The sequence below is a fragment of the Pezoporus flaviventris genome, unplaced genomic scaffold (genome assembly GCF_033815535.1).
Source record: "Pezoporus flaviventris isolate CSIRO_AGI_PZ_B2104156 unplaced genomic scaffold, CSIRO_AGI_Pfla_v1 ptg000012l, whole genome shotgun sequence".
Taxonomy (NCBI): Eukaryota; Metazoa; Chordata; class Aves; order Psittaciformes; family Psittacidae; genus Pezoporus; species Pezoporus flaviventris.
In genome coordinates this window covers 185,312-209,747 of record NW_026892560.1, presented here as the reverse complement: position 1 = coordinate 209,747, position 24,436 = coordinate 185,312, and the positions used below count along the sequence as shown (strand labels likewise).

At 54.6% G+C, this 24,436-nt stretch overlaps 1 protein-coding gene across 1 annotated transcript in view; it reads left to right on the top strand.

Moving 5' to 3' along the window:
• EPS8L2 (EPS8 signaling adaptor L2) overlaps positions 1–24,436 on the top strand; it is a 59,572-nt gene that overhangs the window by 15,150 nt on the left and 19,986 nt on the right. Inside the window, exons 2-4 of the mRNA XM_061450932.1 lie at positions 5,716–5,780; positions 7,328–7,383; positions 21,725–21,789. Coding sequence (XP_061306916.1) covers positions 5,737–5,780; positions 7,328–7,383; positions 21,725–21,789 — 165 coding nt within the window. The 5' untranslated portion in view covers positions 5,716–5,736. The remainder of the gene's footprint in view (positions 1–5,715; positions 5,781–7,327; positions 7,384–21,724; positions 21,790–24,436) is intronic.

Below are 24,436 nucleotides of genomic sequence, written 5' to 3'. Positions count from 1 at the left end.
AAACCTCTCGCTGCCACAGGGGAAGCACTGAGCACACATTCCAGTGCCCCAGCACCACCCCAGAGCTGGTTTGGGAGTGGGTTAATGTGGGATTGGAGCTCTGCCTACCTGCCAGCTCCCCTCCACAAGGGCAGGACGGGTCATGGGAGCCCGCAGGATGCTCTTGGGGCCGGTCTGGAGCGTGGGCAGCGCAGGACACATCACGGTGCGTGTGCTCCCGTTGCTCCTGTGTGGGTGCAGACTTCTCCTTGCAGGACAGGCTATCAGAGAGCTTTCACCACTGTGATGCTCCCTCGTGAAAGCACTCAGCCCCCTGACAAACAGCGCTTTGTTGTCCTGGGAAGTTAACAGATAACATCGTGTGGTCCTGGCTAATGTTTCCAACCATCGCTTCATGTTACGTGCTTTGGCTTTGGCTGCTCCAGCACTTCTGCCTGACCCATCCAGTGGCACGAGCTGCATGCACAGGCACAGCACCCTCATACCTGCCCTGCCCCAGGCAGGACCCCCAGGAACAGTTCCCATCACATCTGGTTCACCAGAATCTACGTGGTGCAGACTCCCATCGCTGCGTCCTCGAGCACCTCAAGGCACTGCAGAATGAGGCCGATTCCCACCAAAAACCTTTGGGTTGACCTGACAGGGCATAAGGGACCGCTGTGCGTGTTGGCATCACTCCATGGGGTCCAACCTGGCCCCCAGCACAAAAGGGATGTGGAGCTGTTGGAGCGAGGCCAGAGGTATCCATGGGGATGCTGCGAGGGCTGGAGCAGCTCTGCTCTGGAGCCAGGCTGAGAGAGCTGGGCTGGGGCAGCCTGGACAAGAGAAGGCTCCTGAAGGGGAGACCTGAGAGCAGCTCCAGTGCCTAAAGGGGCTGCAGGAAAGCTGGAGAGGGGCTTGGGACAAGGGCCTGTAGGGACAGGCCAAGGGGAATGGCTTGAACCTGCCCGAGGGGAGACTGAGCTGAGCTCTTAGGCAGAAGCTCTTCCCTGGGAGGGTGCTGAGGCCTGGTACAGGGTGCCCAGAGAAGCTATGGCTGCCCCATCCCTGGCAGTGCTCAAGGGCAGGATCTTTAAGGTCCCTTCCAACCCAGAGCACTCTGTGAGTCTGTGTTTCTAGGGACCTGCTCAGGAAACACTTCAGGCTACAGGCACCAAACCTTATTTGACACCTTCCTGTGACACGTGGGTTACCCCATCTCTGTCACTGCCATGGCTCCAGGTGGGAAAGCCTACTTCAGCCCTAGTGTTTGTGGGCAGTCTGGAAGTCCTGTCACGCTTGGCAGATGACAGTGGGGTGACAGATGGAAACAAGGACAAGCTCTGTTAGGAATGGGTTAGAGCACACTAGTTAAAACTTACTGTTCCTCCTAGGTAGCAGCTTAGGGGGGGTTGCATGTATTTCTACTGTTGTTCCATCAAAAGCTGTTGTTTGACAGGCAGTTCCCTGCTGCTACAATCATACTTTTCATACTAACACTACCTGGTTGCCGTCTTAAAGGTCCTCTTAGACCCATGATGAAGAACACCCACAGACACTAGATGCTGCTCTCATTAACAGTGATGATAACAACCACCCTAAAAGACACCGGTAGCTCCCATTTTCCTGTTGCCCACTCAAGCCTTTTCCATGTGCTATAAGAACAAAAAGGAACGACCCCAGCAGACAAGGGAGAAGTGCACATCATAAAAACAACATGGGACAACAGCCGCCATCAGCCCAAAGGCAGAGCTCTCCTTCCTTCCCCTCCCATTGAGCTTCTCCACCCTTGCAAGCTCGTGGCTCCCTCTTCAAAGAGACTTCACGCAAGCCCAAACAATGCATGGCCCGCTTCCATTTGCTATAAAAGCCCACAAAGGTAGCCCAGACAACAATGCCAGGCTCCTGCCACGGCTCTGGGTGTCTCCAGGAGGATATTTGACCTCCCAGGATAAGGCCAGCCGGAAAACCAGGGAGTGAGACTTCCGTGGCTTTAAAGCACAACAGGGCTTCACCCACCTCCATGTCCTTCAGCAGGGATTTGTGCTGCCCTCCCGCACGTCAGAGCTGGCCTGGGACAGTCACAGTGCCAGGCTTTAGCCCCCTTTCCTCTGAAGTCCCCAGCAAAAGCATAATGCTGTCCCCAGGGCCAGGATGTGAGCCTGGCTTAGCTGCTGGATCCCATTAAACACCACGCTCACGAGCAAGGCTTAGGTGACCCACGAAGAAACTGCCCTGCACCACCAGAGAGTCTTGAACTGGCTTTGATGGGGCAGAGGGAAAGGCAGCCCCTGCACAGCCTCACATCAACCAGCACAATTCACTTCTCGCCTCCCTTCCTGCGCTGCTGGGGAAGGAGCAGAAGCAGCCGCACCCTGCAGGGAGACAGGAGGGAGATCAGGAACCCTCTAATGTGGGAAGTGTGAGGCACAGCTCAGTGGCAGCAAGGAGAGGATGTGTTCAGAGGCTGCAGGCTGACAGAGCTCTTAGGGGTGCCCCACAGGGAGCAGCAGCCACCCAGCCCCAGCCTCATCTCATCTCATCTCATCTCATCTCATCTCATCTCATCTCATCTCATCTCATCTCATCTCTCAAGTCTGATCTTTGGTTCTGGCCACAAGGACTCTCAGCCCTTTCTTCATCACCATAGAACGGTTTGGGTCAGGAGACACTCAAAGCTCACAGCTGAACCAAGAACCTCTTGTCCAGGCTGCCCCAGCCCAGCTCTCTCAGCCTGGCTCCAGAGTAGAGCTGCTCCAGCCCTCACAGCATCCTCATGGCCTCCTCTGGCCTCCCTCTTGTGCTGATGCCCCAGAGCTGGATCAGGGCTGCAGGGGGGTTCTCCCCAGAGCGCAGCAGAGGGGCAGGATCACCCCTTCCCTTTCCTCATCTTAAGTCCCGTTGTCTCTTAGTTTAACAAAACCATTGCAAAGTCAGAGCCGTGTCCCCTGGCCCCAAGCTTCCAGCTGGGATTCAATTAATAACAATCAAAGTGAATGAAAAGCTGTGGTGTGAGGCTCTGTCCCGGTTTAACTTGGCCAGCATCACAGCACACCCTCATCTCCATCACTGAAAGCTGAACACAGCCCTGGCCCTCAATGCAGCAGCTGAGGGTAGGCAAAGGTTAAATAGTGAAACCAGCAGGAATAAATAGGATGGAGCCCAGCAGGGAAGGACCTGCTGCCCTTGGCACCACACTCAATGCTCCCAGCTCCATGCAGGCACCCTGGAAGGGAAGATAGGCTTCCAGTGGTGCTGGGTGACAGGAGAGGGGACACTGGGGTTCCCTGTGCTCTAAGTGCCAAGAAGGACCAGGGGCACTTGATGGGGCATGGCAGAAGGAGCAGTTTAGAAGCAGCCCCTGACTGCAAGGTCAGTGGTGTTAATGCTGGGCCCAGCAGAAGACTTTTGGGGCACTGGGGACCACATAAGAGCCTTCTACTCTCTGTGTATGGTGGATGTTCCTCCAGCAGCACATTAACAGGGTCCAGTGGCCTTTCCACTAGCTGAGGTACACAGCAGCTTATCCTGCCTTCCTCTTGGGAGCCCGGCTTATCCCCTCAGTGCTTCCTTATCAGCTATGGAGAGAGAAAGAAGTGGCTCATTTTATGGCCAGTCCCGCTTTACCCTGCAGCTGAGCACCAACTCCTGCCACTGGCACAGGGGCTGCTCCTTTGGCAGCCAACAGGCTTTGAGCAGGGATCCTCTAAAAGCAGGAGGAGATGCCAACACTGTCTTTTGGACAGAGCTCCTGAAGGAGCAATAACAACCAGGGTGACCTGGGCTGCATCCCGGGTTCCTTCTGTTGTGCCATGCTTGGTGCCACCTACGTGCTGGCATCACCTGGATTTCAGTCCGTTAAGGACACAGCCCTGGGGCAGTAAGTGAAAGGGAGCCAGGAATGTTCCATTAACAGGCAGAAACATTCCCAGGTAAGATCCTGAGCCGTGGCACGGAGGCGATTGAATGGGGCATGGTAAACAGACCGGGGCTGGGTTTATGAGAGCCCAGCTCCCTTCTCCAGGTATCTTATGCTAATGCCCACGGAGATCTGGGAGATAGGAAGGGGAGGAGGAGTGTAAAAGGAAACCAGCAGACAGCTATTAACAGAGGGAAAATTCACAGGTAGCCAGGCTTGGGCCCAGGGACGGGTTTCATTACACTGCCGGGGCTGGCGGAACACCAAGTTTCTGCCCTACCGTGTGTCTGAGTCTGTGTCTGTGTGCACACAGACTTTGGTATCAACCACGAGATGGAAAGGGGAGATTTGAACGTAGGAGCTGCAAAACCCATGTCAGGGCAATTGCTAACAGCATCCCAGTGCTGTCACAGGAGGGTTTGTGTGACACGAAGGAGGGTGGAAGCCCCAAACCGCCCTTCTCTGGGGAGTGTGGCTGTGCAGAGCTGTTAGCAGGGTGCAACACGCACGAGCCGTGTGCTTCACCTGGGTCTCCACAAAGCACAGCCCTCTGAGCAACACCTTTGTTCAGAGCAGAGAAACCCGGAGCCTGCCCTCACCTCGGGGTGAAACACGCAGCAGAACACCCCAAATGAGTGCTTCCAACGGGAGGAATAGGAGCGGATGGATGGGTAAGGAAGCCAGGGCAGCTCTGCTGACAGTCCAACAGGCCCTGCCCAAATCAGCCTCCAGAGAGGAAATCCCAGGTGCCAGGGATGGCTCCAAAGTATTCCCTGGGGATTTCACATGCTTCAGCCTAAACTCAGTCAGGAAAACCCCACGGGCAAGCACGTTCAAGGGTGCCCTCGCAGGGAATCCCACTCAAGACACTGATTTCCTCCTTCAGGCCAGCAGCGAGTGTTTTAAAGCCACACCTTTGGATTCTGACCACCTTATGGTGAGCAGGGTCTGACCCCAGCCCATGGCAGGAGCCTCCTGAGCTCCACAAAGAGGATAAAAATACCTGAAGACATAGTCTTGGCTTTGCTTCAGCTCCTGCACGGGGGCAGAGGTGAATGTCTTGGATGCTAACACAAAGAGTCCTGAGGTTTGGTTATACCTCTATACCTTGTTTGCCCTTTACCTTTTTCCCTCCCCTTGAAGCTGTGCTCTCCAAGCAGTGCTTGCATCTCTCTCAGATCTTCTCTCATGGTATTTGTCATCCTCATCTGAAAGAGAAGGGAAATAACCTGCCTGTTTCTCATCAGCATTCAGCCATCCCAGTGAACTCCTCTCCATCCTCACGTGCCAGTGGGGCAGCATCCACAGTTATCTCACTATTCCCTGTATGGCAATGCCCTGGGAAGGATGCTTCAGCTGGTCTAGAGCTTGAAATTGCCATGTAACAGAAGATAATGGCACTGCAGGCATGAAAAGGGACTCAGGACACTTAACAGCACACGGCCACAGGGATCTGTGTGTGTGTTAATGGTCTCTGACAGCCCATGAAGGCAAAAGCCACATCTACCCACCCATCCATCCCTGCTGGACTGCAGGCCGGGCTGCTTCACTAGGAAAAGACATGCTGGAATACCACAGAGCTGGGATGTGCCTGGAAGGGATGGGCAACAGGGGAGAGTGGGCATTAGGGTTGGGAAAGGCATCCTGGTCAGAGCTGTGAGAGGTGTCCGAGCCACAGGGCAGAGCAAGGAGGCCCCATGGTGCTCTCTTCACTGGTTGGAGAGCCCGGATGAAGGTGGAAAGGGCAGCACACACACGGATACATCACCTGATGGTGTTTTCTAACACTAACCCTGTCTCTTCTGCTTCTGCTGCAGTTGCCTGTCCTGTGAAGCGACATGAGTCTCAAGGGATCCCTCAGCAGCAACCCTGGCTCTTCAAAGTAAGGATCTCCATGGTGGGCTTCCTCCATGCTGGCACCTCTCCTCCTTCCTACCAAAGAGGGGGATGCTCCCAGTGGTCCCACTGCTCCCCAGGTCCCTGCTGCTTGTTTCACCCTTCCTGGGCACCTCACAAGCTGTGCCCATAGCCAGAATCACTGCCTCCTGTGTCCTGCATGCTGGTTATGGCGCATTAGGTGGAGAGAAGAGAGGGACACCAGGAACCTCTCCACCTGCAGCTTGGGCACTTCAGCAGCTTCCCAGTGGAGCCAGTACCCCCAGCTCTCCCTCCTTCCTGCATGCTCCTGGCCTCTGGAGAGCAGGGTGCAGGTGTGTGAGCACCATGAACCACTGCCTGCCCTCAGGGGGACACTGGGACAGCACAGAGAGTGCCCCTGGCCAGCCACTGGCTCACTGCACCAGGCAGGACAGTGCCTGAAACCCTAGGTCCTGCTCTGATCCTCCCCTGCCAAGCCTGAGCTGCAGAAAACACTGTTCCTTCCTGGCTGGGCACTGCTGGGCACAGCACAGGCATAGCGGGGTGGCCCTACCGGGAATATAACCCATGCTTGGAGACCTGACAACCCAAACCTCAAGTGTTTGCACACAGTTATGGCTTTAACCTGCCCGAGGGGAGGCTGAGATGAGCTCTTAGGCAGAAGCTCTTCCCTGGGAGGGTGCTGAGGCGCTGGCACAGGGTGCCCAGAGAAGCTGTGGCTGCCCCATCCCTGGCAGTGCTCAAGGCCAGGTTGGACACAGGCTTGGAGCAAGCTGCTCCGGTGGAAGGGGTCCCTGCCCGTGGCAGGGATTGGAATGGATGAGCTTTAAGGTCCCTTCCAACCCAAACCATTCCATGGTTCTGTGAATTAGCCCTTCCACATTTTTATATTGGGCACGTTCTGTGTTTGAGCCCTGCCTTCAAGGAGCACATTTCAGAAGAGTCCAGTAACAAGGGATCTTAATCTTGGTCCTTACACAAGGTTCAGGTAGGCTCAGGTACCGTGTGGAGGGGTCTCCATTTACCTGCCCTGCTCCCTCTAAGAACCCTGCTTACCACACACTGGGAGCCCCTGTCCCTAAAACAGCCCCTCCAGCAGCAATGTCCTTCCAGGGGACACTGTGTGAAGGTAACTCCAGAGAGGACAGGCCCTGATGGGCTCCTCTGTCTCCTGTTTCCAGCTGCTGGGTTCAGTGACGTGCCCGTGGTGTGGGCATCAGCTGGGGTTGCAGAGGGAGCTGCTGGCACAGGCAGCCAAGCAAAGGCTTTGCCTGCTAATTTGGAGTCATGGAATGGTTGTGTTGGAAGGGACCTTAAAGATCACCCAGTTCCAACCCCAACACCTTCCACTGGAGCAGCTTGCTCCAAGCCCCTGTGTCCAACCTGCCCTTGAGCACTTACTGTCATACCATGTGTGACAGACGTGATGAGGGTAGGGCTGATCCCATTCATGCCAGCAGCAGTGCTGACAGTGCTGTGAGCTGCAGTGGGAGAGGAGAGGTTAACAAGACCCAGGAGCTGATGGTTCCTTTGTACCTTTGTCTTTTACAGTGGCAGCATGGGCAGAGCAGACGGAGCCTCCAAGCTGAGTGCAAAGGACCTGTATGGTAAGTTGTGTCCATAAACTCATCTAAGGCTTCAGTTGGAGCAAGCTGCTCTAGTGGAAGGTGTCCCTGCCCATGGCAAGGGGTTGGGACTGGGTGAGCTTTAAGCTCCCTTCCAACCCAAAGCAGGCTGGGATTCTATGGCAAAAGCACCTGTGAGGATCTGGACGTGGCTGTTGGGGTGTTTTAGGCTGGAATTCAATCAGAGCCATGTGATTCCAGCCCTGCATACACCACAAGGCTGGGTATCCACCTCCTGTGCTGGGGCCAGCTGTGATGCTGTGAGGGCAAGCTGTGCAGATCATTGCTTCCCCTCACCCAGACCCTTTGCAGTGTGTTCCTGAGATACCCTGATAAAGGCCTAACAGAAGAGAGACTGTCCCCAGCAGGTTAATGATTATCCTCCTGTAACTACTCAGTGAACCATGACAACTCCAGTGCCCTTTGGCACTCCGGAGGCAGAGGGGATTGGAAGGATGGTGCTTGGGCAGAGCCTGGTAGCAGTGTGTGTATTAAGCACCCCAGCTCCAGAGCAGCCAGGGAGGCACTGGGTGAAGAGCTGCAAAGAACATGGTGTCACTACCAGGTAGTCCTGAGCTTTGTGGGTCCCTTAATGCACCCCAAGTGAAGACTTGGCCTGGGGAGTGGGCAGAGCAAGGAGAAAGTTGTCACCTCCCTCAGTCACCGCCTGCATAAGAAGATGGGGGGGGGAACACCTTTTGGGGTCTCTGAGCCTCCAAGCTGTCCCACCTCAGAGCTCTCAATGGGCTTGGTTGATGGCTTCAATGGGTACAAACCATGTGCCCGTGCCCCTCACTGCAGAGCTGATATTTGATGAGACATCTCCCTTTACAGCCCCCAGGTGAGGGTGGTGTGTCCCTGGGGAGTGCCTTTGGTGCTGAAGGGTCAGTGTGGAGCGGGCTGGGGCAGTGTCCCACAGTGACTTACAGTGCGTGGGGACATACTGGTGGCAAGGTGGAGGCTGTGCTTAAGTCACTGATAACTCTGACTAGCTGCAAAGCAGTGAAACAAGGGAATAAAGGCAGAACAGAAACCTGCTGGTACTGCCTGAGGCCCTTTGGGGCCTGCATGATGGGCCAGTGCCAAGTGGGTGTTTGATCTGTGTCAGTCACTTGCCTGGAGCCCAAAGGGCACAGGATGAGCCCAGAAAGAAGCAACAGGAGGAGATGTGGAAGTGCTTGGGTGCTGCCCCACTCTGCACACGGCTCCTCCTACCTCTAATGGCATCATTCCTTTTGCTGGGCACCAAAAGCTCCTGCAGACCTGATCCGGGCAGAAAGATCCCTGTGAGGTGAACAGAGCCCTACAGACACATGTAGAAATGAATGAGAAGCACAGCCCAGAAGCAGGTTGGCTCCCAGGGGCAAAGGCAGCCCATGATTTGGAGCTGTCAGGGTCTCAGGGTGGGATCTAATGGTCAGCACAAGCAAGGACCAAGCCACAGGACCTCCTGCACCACCAAAGCCAGTGAAGGGAAAGGCTGAAACTGCCTTTAAAACAAACAGTTGCTCAAATAAGCCATTTTCAGTACTGGGTTACAGGTTTTACAGGGCTTTTTTACCCATAGACACACCCCAAAAGCAAATTTTACCAGGGATGGGACCAAATTCCAGCAAAGCAGTCCTCAAGAGGAGTAACTCAGCTGCCCATTAGTTCCCTGCAGCAGCCTGAGGCCAGCAGTGATTTCGGTTAGATATAAGGCCCAAACCAGTCTGGGATGCTCTGATTTACTGTACACAGCAGTTGGCTGGCTCAGCCCAGCACCACAGGAGCACATCCTGTGCATCCTCAGGGCTTTTCCTTGGCAGGACTTTAAACGGACCCTCTGTTTCAAGATGCTGTCAAAGGACACTTGGCATGTGTTAAACCAGCATTTACACACCTGGGTCCCCTTGGCACTCACATCTTCCCTCCCCCAGCATCCGTTTCTGCTCTGAGCTGGCACATTTGGGGATGGAGAGCAGGCCAGAACTGAAATTCCAGGGAGAATTACGTTTCACAGTGAAAACAAATCACATTATGCTGAGCTGGCCTTGATTCTGGGGTCACAATGCTGCCAAGGGACAACCTGGGGCTTACCCCACTGATATTCCCATTTTCCTCCAGTGTCATCAGATGGCACCCTCAGCCTGTGCACACTGCCAGGCCTGCAAGGAAGTGAGCACAGTGATTCCCAGGTTCACACAGACAAGTACTGCATTGGAAGCTCCCTGGATAACATACACAATGCTCCAATGCACACAGAGGGCTAAATACTACTTCTATGGGAGCGAGGTCTTGGGTTGAGGTTTTGGCCTGGGGAAGAGAAGGCTCCTGAAGGGGAGGCCTTAGAGCAGCTCCAGTGCCTAAAGGGGCTGCAGGAAAGCTGGAGAGGGGCTTGGGACAAGGACCTGTAGGGACAGGCCAAGGGGAATGGCTTGAACCTGCCCAAGGGGAGACTGAGATGAGCTCTTAGGCAGAAGCTCTTCCCTGGGAGGGTGCTGAGGCGCTGGCACAGGGTGCCCAGAGAAGCTGTGGCTGCCCCATCCCTGGCAGTGCTCAAGGCCAGGTTGGACACAGGGGCTTGGAGCAAGCTGCTCCAGTGGAAGGTGTTGCGGTTGGAATGGGATGAGCTTTAAGCTCCCTTCATCCCAAACCATTCCATGATTCCATAGTATCTTCCCCTGCCAGAGCTGATACCCCTTTAGGTGCTCAGCTGTTCCCAGTGGAGTTTCCTGGCTGTCACATGTCCTTTCCTCCTGCCTTAACAAAGCAGCATCCCATTTGCTCAGCTCCCCATTCTGGAAGAGTCTGCACAGAGCACTCCCCAGCCCTGCTGGGGAATGGCTGGGACTATCAAATTGCCACCTTACTCAATGCACAGCCACCAGCTGAATTAATGTTAATGCATACCATAAATAAATCAAGCTACTTCTCCACTTACTGGCATCTGTTCTGCACCCAGATGAAAGCCCATGGAGAGGGGGGAAACCAGGAGGGCTCTGGAAGAAGCTAAGGAAAGGCTTGAAGGAAGCGTTTCTGCTTCCCATGGCAGGCTTCTGCCACCCCTGTAGGTGACACCTAAGCATGGTGCCACGGTTGATCAGACAGTACTGCCTCTGGTGATGGACTGTGCAGTGTAACCATGAGCGGAGGGCAGTTTGGGGCTGACAGGAGGTTTCTCATAGGGCTGTAGGATGGAAACGGCTCTGCAGGAGCATTCAGAGCATCCCATTCCTGTTTGGCTGCTGCTGTCCCTGTGGTGCTCAGCTGCTTCCCAGCACCCCTGGCCAACTCCTTGGGTGTCTTTGCCTCTCACTTCAAGCGCTGGGGCACAGAAGTGCCTGGCAGATCCAAAACCAGGGCCACAGAATGGAGCAGGGGGACATGGAGGGGCACTGCAGAGCTGGGCCCCAGGGATCCAGCCAGTTGGCTCCAGCCTGCCCACCCCATCCTCAGTACACTCAGTTGTGGGAAAGACTGAAACCCGTCAGGATGCAGGGCTGGAAGAGGGATTCTGGAGCACGAGCAGCAGTGCTGACCAGCCCACAAGGCACTATCGCTTCACACTGCACCTCCATGTAACCCAAGCCAGGCCCCGGTGCTGTAACAGGACACGGGGCACCAACACAAAGAGAAGAGCAGTTCCTGGGGAGCTGCAGGAGCAGGGACTGCACTGGTGCTGCACCCATGGGCTGCCAGGTGCTAGGCAGAGGCCACTGGCACTGGCTGGGCAGAACACGCTGACAGAGGAGTAAATTATGTTTAAGCTCGTGGGGGTCTTTCACAGACCTCCCTTGTCTCCAAACAGGGCCTTCAGCCTCCAGGTACAAGCGCACGTGTCCAAGGTGGGGTCCCTGCTGTGAGGCACCCCTCACAGGCTTGGGCCACCTCAAGAATCACCCCAAAAGCAGACAGGAACATTGACTCAACACAGTGTAGCTTTCCCTAGAGCTGCATTTGCTAGTGATGGCTCAGCCTGAGGACCAACAGAAGGGGCATCAGTTACTCCTAGTTATCGCCTGCCCAGACCCTGAGCTTGGTCACTATCCCAGCTGGAACCCCCAGGGCAGTTCCCAGTGGGGGCACTGAGGTGCTGCTCCTTCCCCACAGCCCTCTGGCAGAGGGTTTGTGCATGGATTTAACCCCCACTGGCACTGCCTGCAAGACACAACCCCAGCAGGATGGTGCCTGGAAACTGAGCTTCCTACAGCTGCCTGGCTGCGTAGGAGAGCACCATGCCCGTGCCCAGTCCCAAGGGGATGTGGGCAGCATCCGAACAGTGTCACTGACAATCGTGTCCCTCAGACCCAGGTGGATCCCCTGGGTCTGTTAGCAGAAGCTGGAAAGCACTGCCCTCATGGAGGTGATTCCCGAGGTTCCAAGCACGGTGCAAGGCTGGTGTTTGGCCTTAGGTACATCTGACTCAGGAGATACCAGGCCTCTAGCGCTATCATCCCACAGGAGACCCAGCAAAGCCCAAGACTCCTTGCCATGGAGAGGAGGAAACGCTTCCCTTGGGCTGCCCTGCACATTCCCTTTGGGGAATGACAGGGGACTGAGGGACCCGGTGCTGATGGCAGCAGCACCAACCTAACAGCGATTTCCTAGGTCCTGTATGTATTGTGCTTCCCAAGGGACCTGCCCTGCTTGCCCAAGACTTCCAGAGCACTGGATGGGGGAGATGGACACACAGCTCCGTGTCTCCATCCACCTCCATAGCCATGGCCAGCACACTTTCCCCCTGGGCATGGCTTTCCTCTTTGCCAGGACAGGCTGAAAGCTGCTCAGAGCAGGGAGCATCCCTGGATGCTCTTTCCCAGTACAGTGGGACGGTAACAGGGAGAGAAGAGCTCTGGCAGTAGATGGGTCAGAGGCAGTGCAGCGTCCCAGTGCTGCTTCCCCAGTCCACCCCAGGCACTGCAGTGCCTGCCCCATCTCCTCCCCTGCCAGGCCTGAATAACTCCCTTGTCCTCCCCTGCTGCTCCCTTGGTGCCATTTCAGCTTCTCTCTTCACATCCCCTTTCCCACCTGAGATTCCAGGTTCAGATTTCCCCGGCTCCTCTCTGACACTGCCTTGTGGTGACCCTTTCATTCAGAACCTCAGACACTTAAAACTCCAACTGGAAACAGGGCTGGAAGATAAACAGGAAAGCAGCATTCCTGCTGGCTCCTGCGGATCAAACCCCGTGGTGGTTAAGACAGGGTGGGCTGAGAGATGCGAGTACAGGCCCTATGGATGTGACTGTGTGGGGTACAGCTGTGGGACCATACAGCCCCCATGCAGAAGGCACTTGTGTGGGGTAAAGAGGCTGAATGGGGTGGGTGCTCCCAGCACACTCTGCTTTCCCCAGACTGCCTGTGGACTATCGTGGGGTTTCTTCTGCTCTTTTTGCGTTGTATGAGTTGTCCAAGAGGGCAGAACAGGCTCAGGATTGCTGTGACCCCGGGTTCCTGGTGCCTGGGGGGAGATTGGAGCCCTTCTTTCCTGCTGCTGGCAGGGGGGATGCCTGTGGTGTTACATAGGGGTCACAGCCTGGTTTGGGTTAGAAGGGACCTTAAAGATCACCCAGTTCCAACCCCAACCCCTTCCACTGGAGCAGCTTGCTCCAAGCCCCTGTGTCCAACCTGGCCTTGAGCACTGCCAGGGATGGGGCAGCCACAGCTTCTCTGGGCACCCTGTGCCAGCGCCTCAGCACCCTCCCAGGGAAGAGCTTCTGCCTAAGAGCTCAGCTCAGTCTCCCCTCTGGCAGGTTCAAGCCATTCCCCTTGGCCTGTCCCTACAGGCCCTTGGCTAAAGCCCCTCTCCAGGTTTCTATGCATGGGGCAGCACTGCTCATGGCTGGCATGTTACTTTGGTCTGGAAACTCTTGGAGTGAATGAAAAGGCTCTCACTGAGCTTGGGCCAGCCCAGGGCATGAATGGGGTGTGGGAGCAGGGAGCTGCTCTGTTGATAACGTGTCAGCAGCTGCTGGAAGGTGTCAGGAGGCCGAATTCCTCCTCGGCACACACAACATCTCCCCCAGCTCAGCCCAAGCGCTCACATTCCTGCTTTATTAGCTGAAGACACAGCCCACTCGAGCAGAGCAAATAAACCTGACCCACCTCCTGGGTTGTGCAGGGATGGAGCTCAGCAAGAAACACTGCGTGCACTGTGCAGGAACACTCTGGCTGCTGGGCAGGACCCAGGGCTGCTCCCTGGACAGAATCAGGGCATTGAGATGCTGCAGGGAAGCTCAGCAGTGAAGGTGCTCCCTTTTCCCCTCTACAACCAGCAATCCCTGCATGGAGCAACTGCTCAGGGTTGTTACCCACAGGACCACCTTTTCTCCCACCCTTGATACCACTGGGATCCTCTGCCCCTCTCTGCACTACTCCCCATCCCTAGATGCTGCAACCACGTATTCCAGCTCTAAGCTGGGCCCAGCAGGCAGAGTTATCCCGATCTCCATGCCCACAACCCACCAGGCTGAAGGGAGCGTTCACAGCCACATCCTAACTCCCTGCAGAAAAGGGTGTTGCATGGAAATGGGGAGGGAACTTGGCACAAAGGATGTGGTTTGGTTTCCTGGACCAAGCTGATAACCCCGTCCCTCCAGGATGTGCATCGATCCTGCCTCTTTTCCTCACTTACTACTCCCTTTCATACCTTCCACTCCTTACAAAGCCAAACAGGACGCTCCCTTCCAGCCCAGATTTCAGCTTCCTCGCTGGGATTTCAGCCCAGCACCAGTTTGAGCCCTTGGGTAAAATCCACCTCCTCCTGCCACAGCTTTCCCCATTTCCTCAGTGGCCACTGGGGAACATCCTTGCCACAGCACTGGTTAGCCACAAGGTACTGGTGATAGAAAACATCCTGGCTCTGCAGTTCTCCCCACATCTCCGGGTAGGAGGCACAACTAAAGCAAACTGGCTCAGAAGGGACTGACCAACTGAAGCGAGTTCAGTTACAGAGCCTGTTATAGGGTTTTGTCCCCTGAAAGGAGGATTTTAGGGCTCATTGGGCTAAAGCCTTACAGGCAAGAGATGAATTTACCAGTGTGCATAGAATGATAGAAATGCTTAGGCTGGAAAAGACCTGTAAGATCACCAAATGAAACCATTCCCCAGCACCCATGTCCTCAAGTGCCACATCTACACAGCTTTTAAACATCCCCAAGGACATTTCAGTGCCTCCCTACCCTCAAGCATGTTCCACATCTCATCTCCATCCATACTCATTCAGAGCTTTCAGGATCACCCATACCATTCCTAGAGCAATGTCTGGGCTCAGCAATGGCACAGCTGAGATTCACCCATGGCTGCTCTTTGGGCCACAGCAGTGGATCACATCAGCCACCTTCCTCCAGACAAGATCCCTGTGCTAAGAGGTTTATTCTCCTGCCAGACACCAAAAGCAAGGGACAAAGCTGTGCTGTTTTCCCACCTCTTGGCAGAGAGAAAGGGAAGAGTACAGTGATGGTCACCACGGGCTCATGCCAGCAGCTTTTACCACCTGCAGATGGTTGCTGTACCAGTGCCACAGCCCTGGAGCTCTCCTTGCCCTTTGCAGCCCAGCCCCTGTATATCCAAAGAGTCCCCTCACTGCTGCAGCTCCTGAAGGTCACAGAAGAGAAGTCAGTTAAACAGAGCTTAGACACCAACCTGCCCCTTTAACAGCAGCTTCCATCTAACTTGGGGGAAACCATCGCTAGATTCCTCTAATGCTTATTTATCACATGGGGCTTATGCAGATTCTCTGCCTCCCAGGGCAGGGGTGGGTTGGATGACACCCCTGCAAGACACTGTAGAACTGCAGTGTCCCCGTGGGAGAGGTGTCAGATGAACCAGGAGGAAACGAGCTCCTGCTGCCAACGTGCCAGCCTTCATACATACACAATCATACAGGCAGAGAGGGGCCAGGGCTCTGAGAAGGGCACCCAGAGACAACCAAGGACAAGTGACCTGACTCCTGCAGCCTCTCGTGGCCAAGGGAGTTCACCTCTGTAAGGTGAAGGATCCCCCTCTTAGAGCCAAACAGCCACAGATCTCCCCACAGCATCGTTCTGTGTGGGGTGTATTTGGATCAGCGCAGCACAACCAGAGCCAGGTCCAAGCTAAGGCAAATAACAGTGACTCCAGGGAAAGCTCTGCAATGTTTCAGCACATTGCTTTGGAGGAAGTAAACCAGAAAGTCCCTCTTTATTTAAAGCACACACACTTCTTGGATAGATGGGGCCTAAGACTGTGCCTGGAGAGGGGCTTGGGACCAGGGCCTGTAGGGACAGGCCAAGGGGAATGGCTTGAACCTGCCCGAGGGGAGACTGAGCTGAGCTCTTAGGCAGAAGCTCTTCCCTGGGAGGGTGCTGAGGCGCTGGCACAGGGTGCCCAGAGAAGCTGTGGCTGCCCCATCCCTGGCAGTGCTCAAGGCCAGGTTGGACACAGGGGCTTGGAGCAAGCTGCTCCAGTGGAAGGGGTCCCTGCCTGTGGCAGGGGTTGGAGCTGGAGGAGCTTTAAGCTCCCTTCCAACACAAACCAGGCTGGGATTCTGTGCTTTTGTGATCTGCAGCCTGGATCTTTAATCCTTCCTGGGTTTAACTCAAACCTGAGCACTGGGAAGGGAGATTCCAGTGTTCCAGCATCCTGCTGTCCCCGGAAAGCCTGGCTCTTCTCAGGCCCTGTGGTTGTATTTGTGGATGCCAGGAGGAAACACAAAAATAGCAGTTTCCAGGGTGTGGGGGGCAGGTAGGAGCCAAGGACACAGGAGGGACCTCAGAAGAAAGAGCAAGCAGACATCTTAAAGCAAGGGACAGGAAAGAGACTGCAGCAACAGCTCCTTTCTCACCGTGGGCAGCCCCGAGGCAAAATAAAGGCACTTTTGTTCTAGTTCTGCCCCTCTTGGAGGTAATGCAGACATTCCCCTGGGAGAATCAGCAGAGGGAGGGAACCTCTGCATTTCATCCCTGTGCTGGCACTGCTTCTGTCTGGAAAAGGCTAAAAAGGGCTTAAAGGGGCCTTTGCCCCCCGAACCAGCTCACCCCAGCGCAGGGATGGCTCTGGGCCGTGCAGCACTCCGATGTTTCAACTGGTCCCCAAGATTCCCCAGGGCTTCTCCAGGCATATTCCCACAGGGACACAGTGAGCTCATCCCTCCCCATGACATATCCAGCTTCTTGAGCTTGGAGGATGGGGCAGAGGCATCAGAGGGACCCCACAGAGCCTGTAACAACCAGCCAGAGCCCTGACCACTGCTACAGCCCCATGGGCTGCTCTGCCAGAAACCAGCTTCCCTCTGGGAACAGCATCCCCCTGGAAATCCTTTCTTTCCTCAAGGAATACCAGCTCCTGGCTCAGCTCTGCACAGAGGAAGTCCCTAAGGAAGGGTCCTTTCAGTGCTGCAGACTTTTCCCTGTCCCAATGTAAATCCCCTTTGTTTCCAGACCAACCACTTCAGCCTTTTCCACTCCCTTTTAAGGAGGGGATGGGATGTCTCCGAGTCCAAGTGTGCCTCCGTCCCACACAGCAGCAGTGTTCTCATTTCCAGTAGTGTCATCTATTTACACCAGAAATGCTGGGTGAGGAAATTGAGGTTATGGAGACAAAGAATCAGTGTCTCACCTGTGCCAGGAATCCCTGTGGGATGTGTGGCCTGTTCCAGACCTTGCCCCACATTTCAAGTAGGGCAGACTGCAATTAAACCCCCAGCACACAGAACGTGCCATTGACCCTTTGGTGCTAGCCTAAGGTGGGAAGTGGCCGTGCTGGGATATGAAGTAGTTTACTCAAGGTCGCTCTGAAGCTAAGGGCTGAGCAGGGAGCTCTGCTGTGGGTGTCTGAGGTCTTTCCTTCTGAACTGTTCTTGCTTCACCTCCAAGTCGGTTGCTGGTGGTGTCAAAGGGAAACCTGGCACCTCCACTAACACCTCTGTGAGCATAGAAGCCCAGCCTGGTTTGGGATGAAGGGAGCTTAAAGCTCCTCCAGCTCCAACCCCTGCCCTGGGCAAGGACCCCTTCCACTGGAGCAGCTTGCTCCAAGCCCCTGTGTCCAACCTGGCCTTGAGCACTGCCAGGGATGGGGCAGCCACAGCTTCTCTGGGCACCCTGTGCCAGCGCCTCAGCACCCTCCCAGGGAAGAGCTTCTGCCTTAGCTCTAACCTGATAACCGATAACCTGATAAACCTTCCCCTGAGTTTGAACCCATCAGCCCTTGTCCCATCACTCCCATCCCTGATGAAGAGCTCCTCTCCAGCACCCCTGTACCCCCGTTCAGACACTGGAAGCTGCTCTGAGGCCTCCATACATGTCCATCAACAAATCACTTCTGTTGGCCAGCAGCAGCCACTTCAGGGCTGCCAGGATCAGGCAGAGGCAGAGCTCAAGCTGTGTTTGCAGTCACAGGGATACAGGGTACAAAGCACTCAGGTGTCCTGCCAAGCTGGTGGCACAGCTCAGGCTCAAAGTGTTGGACAAGGGTTTACAAGCTTTGAAGTCAGCTTGAAACCAGCTTTTCTCAACCCCTGCCAAACTCTGAATGAAAGCAGCCCCTCTCTTTTCATGCTGGTTGTCTTTGTGTGTTCAGTGTGCTCCTGTGGCCATAGAGGGGTTTGGTACCATTGCTCAGCCCTGGGACTGTGGAGCAGCACCAAGAGGAGCTTAAATTAAAAAGCTCTTCTCTGCTGGCCAAAGGGAATGGTGCAACTCCCAGGCTAAATCCCATGGAAAGCTTGTTCTGGAGAGACACCTGCTGGCAATGTCCATAGGGCTGAGCAGGACCCCACTCATCCTGCCTCCCTGGAAGCCAAGAAGGAATAAAAGCATGACAGAGATGCAAAGGGAATCCAGAGGGAATGTTCATGCTACCAAGGTGGAACCCAAAGGCAAAGCAGGCTGCAAACCTGCACGTGTCCCAAGCCCCAGGCCCAACTCCAGCAGCACTTTGCAGCCCCAAACCAGGGCAGGTCACAGGAGCAAGAGCACCCAGTAAACTTAACAAGAGAACATGAGAAAGACCCACACTGCAACGTACCTGAGAGGGCTGAGCTTGGGCAGCCATAACCAGTCTCTAAGCAGCCTCCCCACCAGCCTCTGCTTCTGGGACAGCCAAAGAACCCCCACAGCACCACGGGGTCTGAGCTCAGCGTGAACCAGGAGCATTCCAGGGCCTGGCTGGGCTCATAGGAAATCCCCTCACGTTCTAGGCAGGAGAAACCTGGGCAGGAAGCTGCATGTTCCATGCAGGAGCACACACACTTGTGAGGAAGGAGTGTACAGGAATCACTCGCAGGTATCCTGGCAAGCAGTGCTGAGGAGGCACGTGCCTGTGTTAAGTGTCTGGGGAAGCAGCAGATCCAGCTTCTCCTTCCTTTGCCCAGGATCTGCTGGCAGGAGGTTTAAGTAGGAGCTATTCAGGCGAGAAGTGAATACAAGAACATCCTCAGGACTAAGCTAAAGCTCCAGACTGGTTGCTTTGGGGTTTGTTTTCTGCTCATCACAGAATTTCCTCCTTGCCAGCACTCTGCTGCTTGCAAGGCTTACAAGAGGACATGCATCCAAGGTGGCAAATTACCCCCCCCAGCCAACACTTGGGCTTCTTCTTCATCACTATGACCAGCTTCAGGAACCTCCATCCTTCCTGACCCTGACCTTCATTTCTGTCCTATCCCTGCAGTGCACTGACCCCTCCGCTGTCTCCATGCAGCCGTGTGTGTGGGGGGGGGAAAGGGATGGACAGGATGCATGGTCTGAACTGGTGCTGGGGCAGCTGCTGGAGGTGGCGTCTGCTTGCAGGAGTCTCGGTGGTTCCTGGTAGCTTTGGAGGTGTAAAGGACAGCAGAAAGCAACCCCACGGCTTGGGAGCAACCAGGGATTGTGCTGTCTTGGGGTGAAGTGGTCAGAGACTGGGTTTTGCTGGGATACAGCCAGAAGAGAAGGAAAAGGCCGTCAGGGCAGCAGTGCTTCACACGATCAGCTGCGTTGGAAAAGCCCTTTAAGCTCACCCAGCCCAGCACTGCCAAGGCCACCACTGCCCCATGGCACTGAGGCCTCGTCTCCACGGTGTGTGAACACTTGCAGGGCCGGTGCCTGCAGGCCTGCCCTGGGCAGCCCCAGTCACTGCTCGTGTTGCAATGAAGCTTTCCCTTCTGTGGGTGCCCTCTTCCCCTCTGTTCCCCTCTGCTGGGCCTCTCCCCATGCAGAGCCCAAGGCAGGTAAGGGCACCACTCCCCCTTCCCTTTCCCTGAGCGCATTCCAGCTCCTCTCCCTGACCTGGGAGTCCCCCCCAGTCCCTCCCACAGCAGCCACGATAAGATACACTTGCAAAGAGCCTGATAAGAGACAAGCAACACAAAAGCCCCATTCCCCTCCACTCCCCCTTTGTCCCTGCTCCTGTCACCCACTCTTCCTTCTTTGGTGGCCAGGGTGCAGGAGAACCTGCAGGCTCCTAAGGGAGCCCACGTTGCTCAATCCTCAGGGATGGGGCTGGGTGGATTCTCTGTCTGCAGAGCAATTTGTGCCTCATCACAGCCAGGGGCAAAGGCAGCACTGAGGGAGACCATGTCTGGCCATAGTGGGCACTGAAGCCACTTCATGGAGGGGGGAAACAAATGGTGTAGTAACTTCAGTGGTACAACAGGAGCAGCAGCAGATAGGAAATAGTCACTTCGACTTTACACAGGGGACAGGGGAGGGAAAAGCAAGACACCAGCAGTGGTAAAGGCAGAACTGCCACTCGAGCTCCATCCCTTCCCCAGAAGGGAAAGGATTTGCACAGAGGCAAACTAGGAAGGAATTCCTTGCAGAGGCAGGGCTTTGTCCTGCTGGACACACTAAAAGGAAGCAAACCACCTTCCAGAGGGCAGCAAAAGGAGATGTCAAACAACCCATGGTGGCCCCAGCACCTTCAGTAGGCTGATGTCCTCATCCAAGGGGTGACCAGAGCCCTGGCTGCCTGTGGCCTGTACAGTGGTCACTGCTCCAGCAGACCCTGCTCCTTATCCAGACTCCTTCCCACCTGCAGCCTCTCGCAGGGCTCTCCTTGATCCTCACTTCATTGCACTGCCTGTGCTTCAGAAGAGACGTATCTTCACTCACCTGGGCCTTGTGGGTCCTGCACCCCTTCACCCAAAGATCCTTTCCTTAATAAGTTTGGAAAGAAAGCAAATGAATTCCTATAGGATACTTCTGGGTGCCAGAGAGAAGCCCCTGGCCCCCAGAAGGCATTACAGAGCTTTGAAGTAAACTACAACTAAAGGAAGATTAATACATTAATACAGAACACATCGGCTGTGTTCTGAAAGCCCCTTGGTTGTGAGTGTGGCCACAGAGGAGAGGGTGTTGTAAGTCAGGCTTTAAGAAGGGTGCAGATGTATAGAACTGCCACTGCATTAGGTAAGCCGAGCAGGGATCAGAGGTGGTGAGGAAGATGTTTGAGATCACTCTGGGCTGGGATGGTTACTCCTCTGCTATTCCAGCCAAGTATTTAGGAGGAATCCCTGGCCAAGCACCAATGAAGGAGGTGGCAGAGGAAATTCTTACAGGATTCTCTTCAATGACCTCACAAAATTCCAAGCAGTTGCCTCCCAGTTGCTCCTTACTGCCACCTTCCAGTAAGAAATGCAGGAAGTGAAGGAACATCTCTTGCCTCATACAAACATTGTACAAGGAACTCAGGCTCCGGCTGCCCTTGATCCCTATCTCTAAGTACTGTGCCTCGCCAGGAAACACCAGAAAGCAAACTAAAACATCACAGCAGTGTAGAAGGTTCCTGTTGGAAAACGATTCAAGGGCTGTATAGAATCATAGCATCACGGAGTGGTTTGGGATGAAGGACAGCAGGATGCTGGAACACTGGAATCTCCTTTCCCAGTGCTCAGGTTTGAGTTAAACGCAGGAAGGATTAAAGATCCAGGCTGCAGATCACAAAAGCACAGAATCCCAGCCTGGTTTGGGCTGGAAGGGACCTGAAAGCTCCTCCAGCTCCAACCCCTGCCACGGGCAGGGACCCCTTCCACTGGAGCAGCTTGCTCCAAGCCCCTGTGTCCAACCTGGCCTTGAACACTGCCAGGGATGGGGCAGCCACAGCTTCTCTGGGCACCCTGTGCCAGCGCCTCAGCACCCTCACGGGGAAGAACTTCAGCCTTATCTCCAACCTAAATCTCCCCTGTGATGATCTCCAGAGGTCCCTTCTAACCCCAATGATGCTGGGATTCTCTGTCCCCTACACACCGACATGTCAATCCCTGTTACAAAAGTTAAAATCATGACTGTCTCTTACTATTCCCAATACCCCCACTGAAGCTGGAAGCTCAGAGATGATGGGAATAACTGTAGCACCCCACTGAAGCCTTCTTTTCTTCTTCTTGTTGCAGAACAAAGAAAAAAATACTCCAACTCCAACATCATCATGCATGAGACATCACAGTACCACGTACAGGTGAGTATGCAACGAACCCCTACGGGCTGCGAGGCCAGTGGCAGTGATAGGTGCTGGTAACACAAACTGTTTCATTGGTCCTACACCTTCATTAGGCCAAAGAGGAGTTGGGAGGCTTCTTAGAATGAGGAAGAGTCGCTCTTTAAGGTCCCTTTGCAACCCAAACCATTCTGTGATTCACACCCTGAAAGGCAAACAGCGAAGCTGCTTGAAACCTCATGTTTCGTTTCCACTGTTCCTGGTCCTATAGGAACACTTATCTCCCAGGCTTCCCCCCAAGCTGGGTTCACACACAGTTTCCAGCTCCTGGCCTGTAGGACACACTTTCAGACTTGGCCATCTGTGGTAGCTTTCCTTCCTTGAGGGAATTACCAGCATGGTCCTGCCAGCCTGGACCTGGGGCTGAGGCCACGCAAGTCCTCTCCATCACATACACTGAAGCTGGGGTCATCCAGGCTTCTCGTATGATTCTTTTGAGCACAAAAGGGTAGGAAAGGAAAGAGCACCCACAGGAATTTCTGCACAACAGACTCCTCTCATAAAGGACTATGAGAGCAGCACAAGCCTTGAGACAATTCCTAAGACTGACCCCACTCCTTCCTATGAATCAGAGGGTTCAGGCTGGATGGGATCCTCTCCTTTCTCTCCTCTCATATATTGCCTGCTCTAAAATCAACACCAGCTCTCCTGCATCTCATTTCCCTGCTGCTCTCCAGAGTTCCAGTACAGAATGGCAGTATTTGGAAGTCCAAGCAAAGAGTCTCTGCTACAGCCCAGATCCTCCCAAGGCTACAAAGAGCCATGACACAGCTCTGAATCACCCCCAAACCCTGGAACAAAGCTGGGTTGAAGCTTTGGTGGCTTCTCCCATGACACAGGTCACCCCAGGCCATATAACTGCCCCTCCCTGGGGTCTCACATCAGACACTGCTTTGGGGATGGGGAGAGAAACAGGGACCACTCACTGCTGCTGCACATCCAGTGGGTGACCTGAACCGAAGCTAGGAACTCACTGGTTTGACCCCTTTCCCTTGCTGGGCTCCATCTAGGACCAAGGTTTGTGGACACAGATCAGCAACTCCAGCCTCTTGCTATGAGGTGTGGCATGAGCATGGGAAGTCAGTGCCTGAGGAACCTGCTGTAGAGCCATTGCTGCTCAGTCGTTCAGCCAGACACTGTCACTGCAGCCTGCAGATGGGGAACCACTGATGGGAAGGGAGGACAGGAATGATGAGTACAACATGTGAAGTTCGTTTCATTACACATGGACCTCTTTTGTGCTTTCAATGTGAAAATGGCCCATGAACCCATCATTTATCACAGCTTCCCTGTCTGAATAATCAAGATGCAGCAAATGGAAGTGTGTGGTAACTGAGGGATGAGAATGGAGGAAAAAAGGCGTTAAAAGGACGAGGGAATTCTGCACAAGGAAACGGGAAATGGAGCTGCTCTTGTCCTCCTTCCCCTCCCTCTCTTCATCTGATGAGCAGTGGGAGCTGCCATCCCTCATCACCCTGTGCTTCAAACCCCCCGTGATCAGCACAGACAGGTTAAACGCAGGGCTCCCTCACTTGCCCATACAACAGAGCCCCCATGGACTATCACCTTTCAGCTCCCCCCCAGCTACTGTGTCCTCTCAAGTAACCCAAAACCATTGAACCACAACGGGAACTCAGCCAAATGCAGCTCCCAGTGTCACAGGCAACCAGTCAAAGACAAGGAGCCAGCCTGAATGTCCCAGGCCTGGCAATTCCTGTAATGGAATACGCCAGTGCTGACCACCATGGGATGGAGGTGCCCATCTGAAGCCAGCTGGACCATTCCCACTGCAAACTGGGCAAGGGGAGAAAGAAAAACATAGGATCATATAGGAGCATGAGCAGCAGGTGATCCTGCCCCTCTGCTCTGCTCTCGTGAGATCCCATTTGCAGCACTGGGTGCAGATCTGGTGTCCTCAACATAAGAGGGACATGGAACTGTTGGAGCAAGGCCAGAGGAGACCACAAGGATGCTCAGGGGCTGGAGCATCTCCCATATGGAGACAGGCTGAGAACATTGGGGCTGTTCAGCCTGGGAAAGAGAAGCTGTGTGGAGAGCTCAGAGCAGCTTCCAGTATCTGAAGGGGGTTACAAGGATGCTAGAGAGGGCTCTTCATCAGACACTGGAGGGACAGGCCAAGGGGAATGGCTTTAACCTGCCCCATCCCTGGCAGTGTTCAAGGCCAGGTTGGACACAGGGGCTTGGAGCAAGCTGCTCCAGTGGAAGGGGTCCCTGCCTGTGGCAGGAGGCTGGGACTGGATGAGCTTTAAGGTCCCTTCCATCATAAACCATTCTATGATTCTATATTTAGTAGCCCTCTCTTCTCTGGTTTGAAGACCCCAGTCCAGCAGAGAGCTTAAGTCCATGGTTAGACATGAAGGAGCCAATTCAGTTGCTTACAATGAAATACAGACATGAAGAAACACTCACTTGGAGAGAGGCCCTGGCCCTGCCGCCATCCCCACAGGCCCTCGTGGAAGCAGAGCAGGTACTTTAACCACTGACACGTACATGAATTCTTCATGAATCATGCCACATGCCACCCACTTTGAGTCCTTACCCTGAACTTTGACTGAGGCAAACAGGATTTCAGTGGCAGCAACGAGAT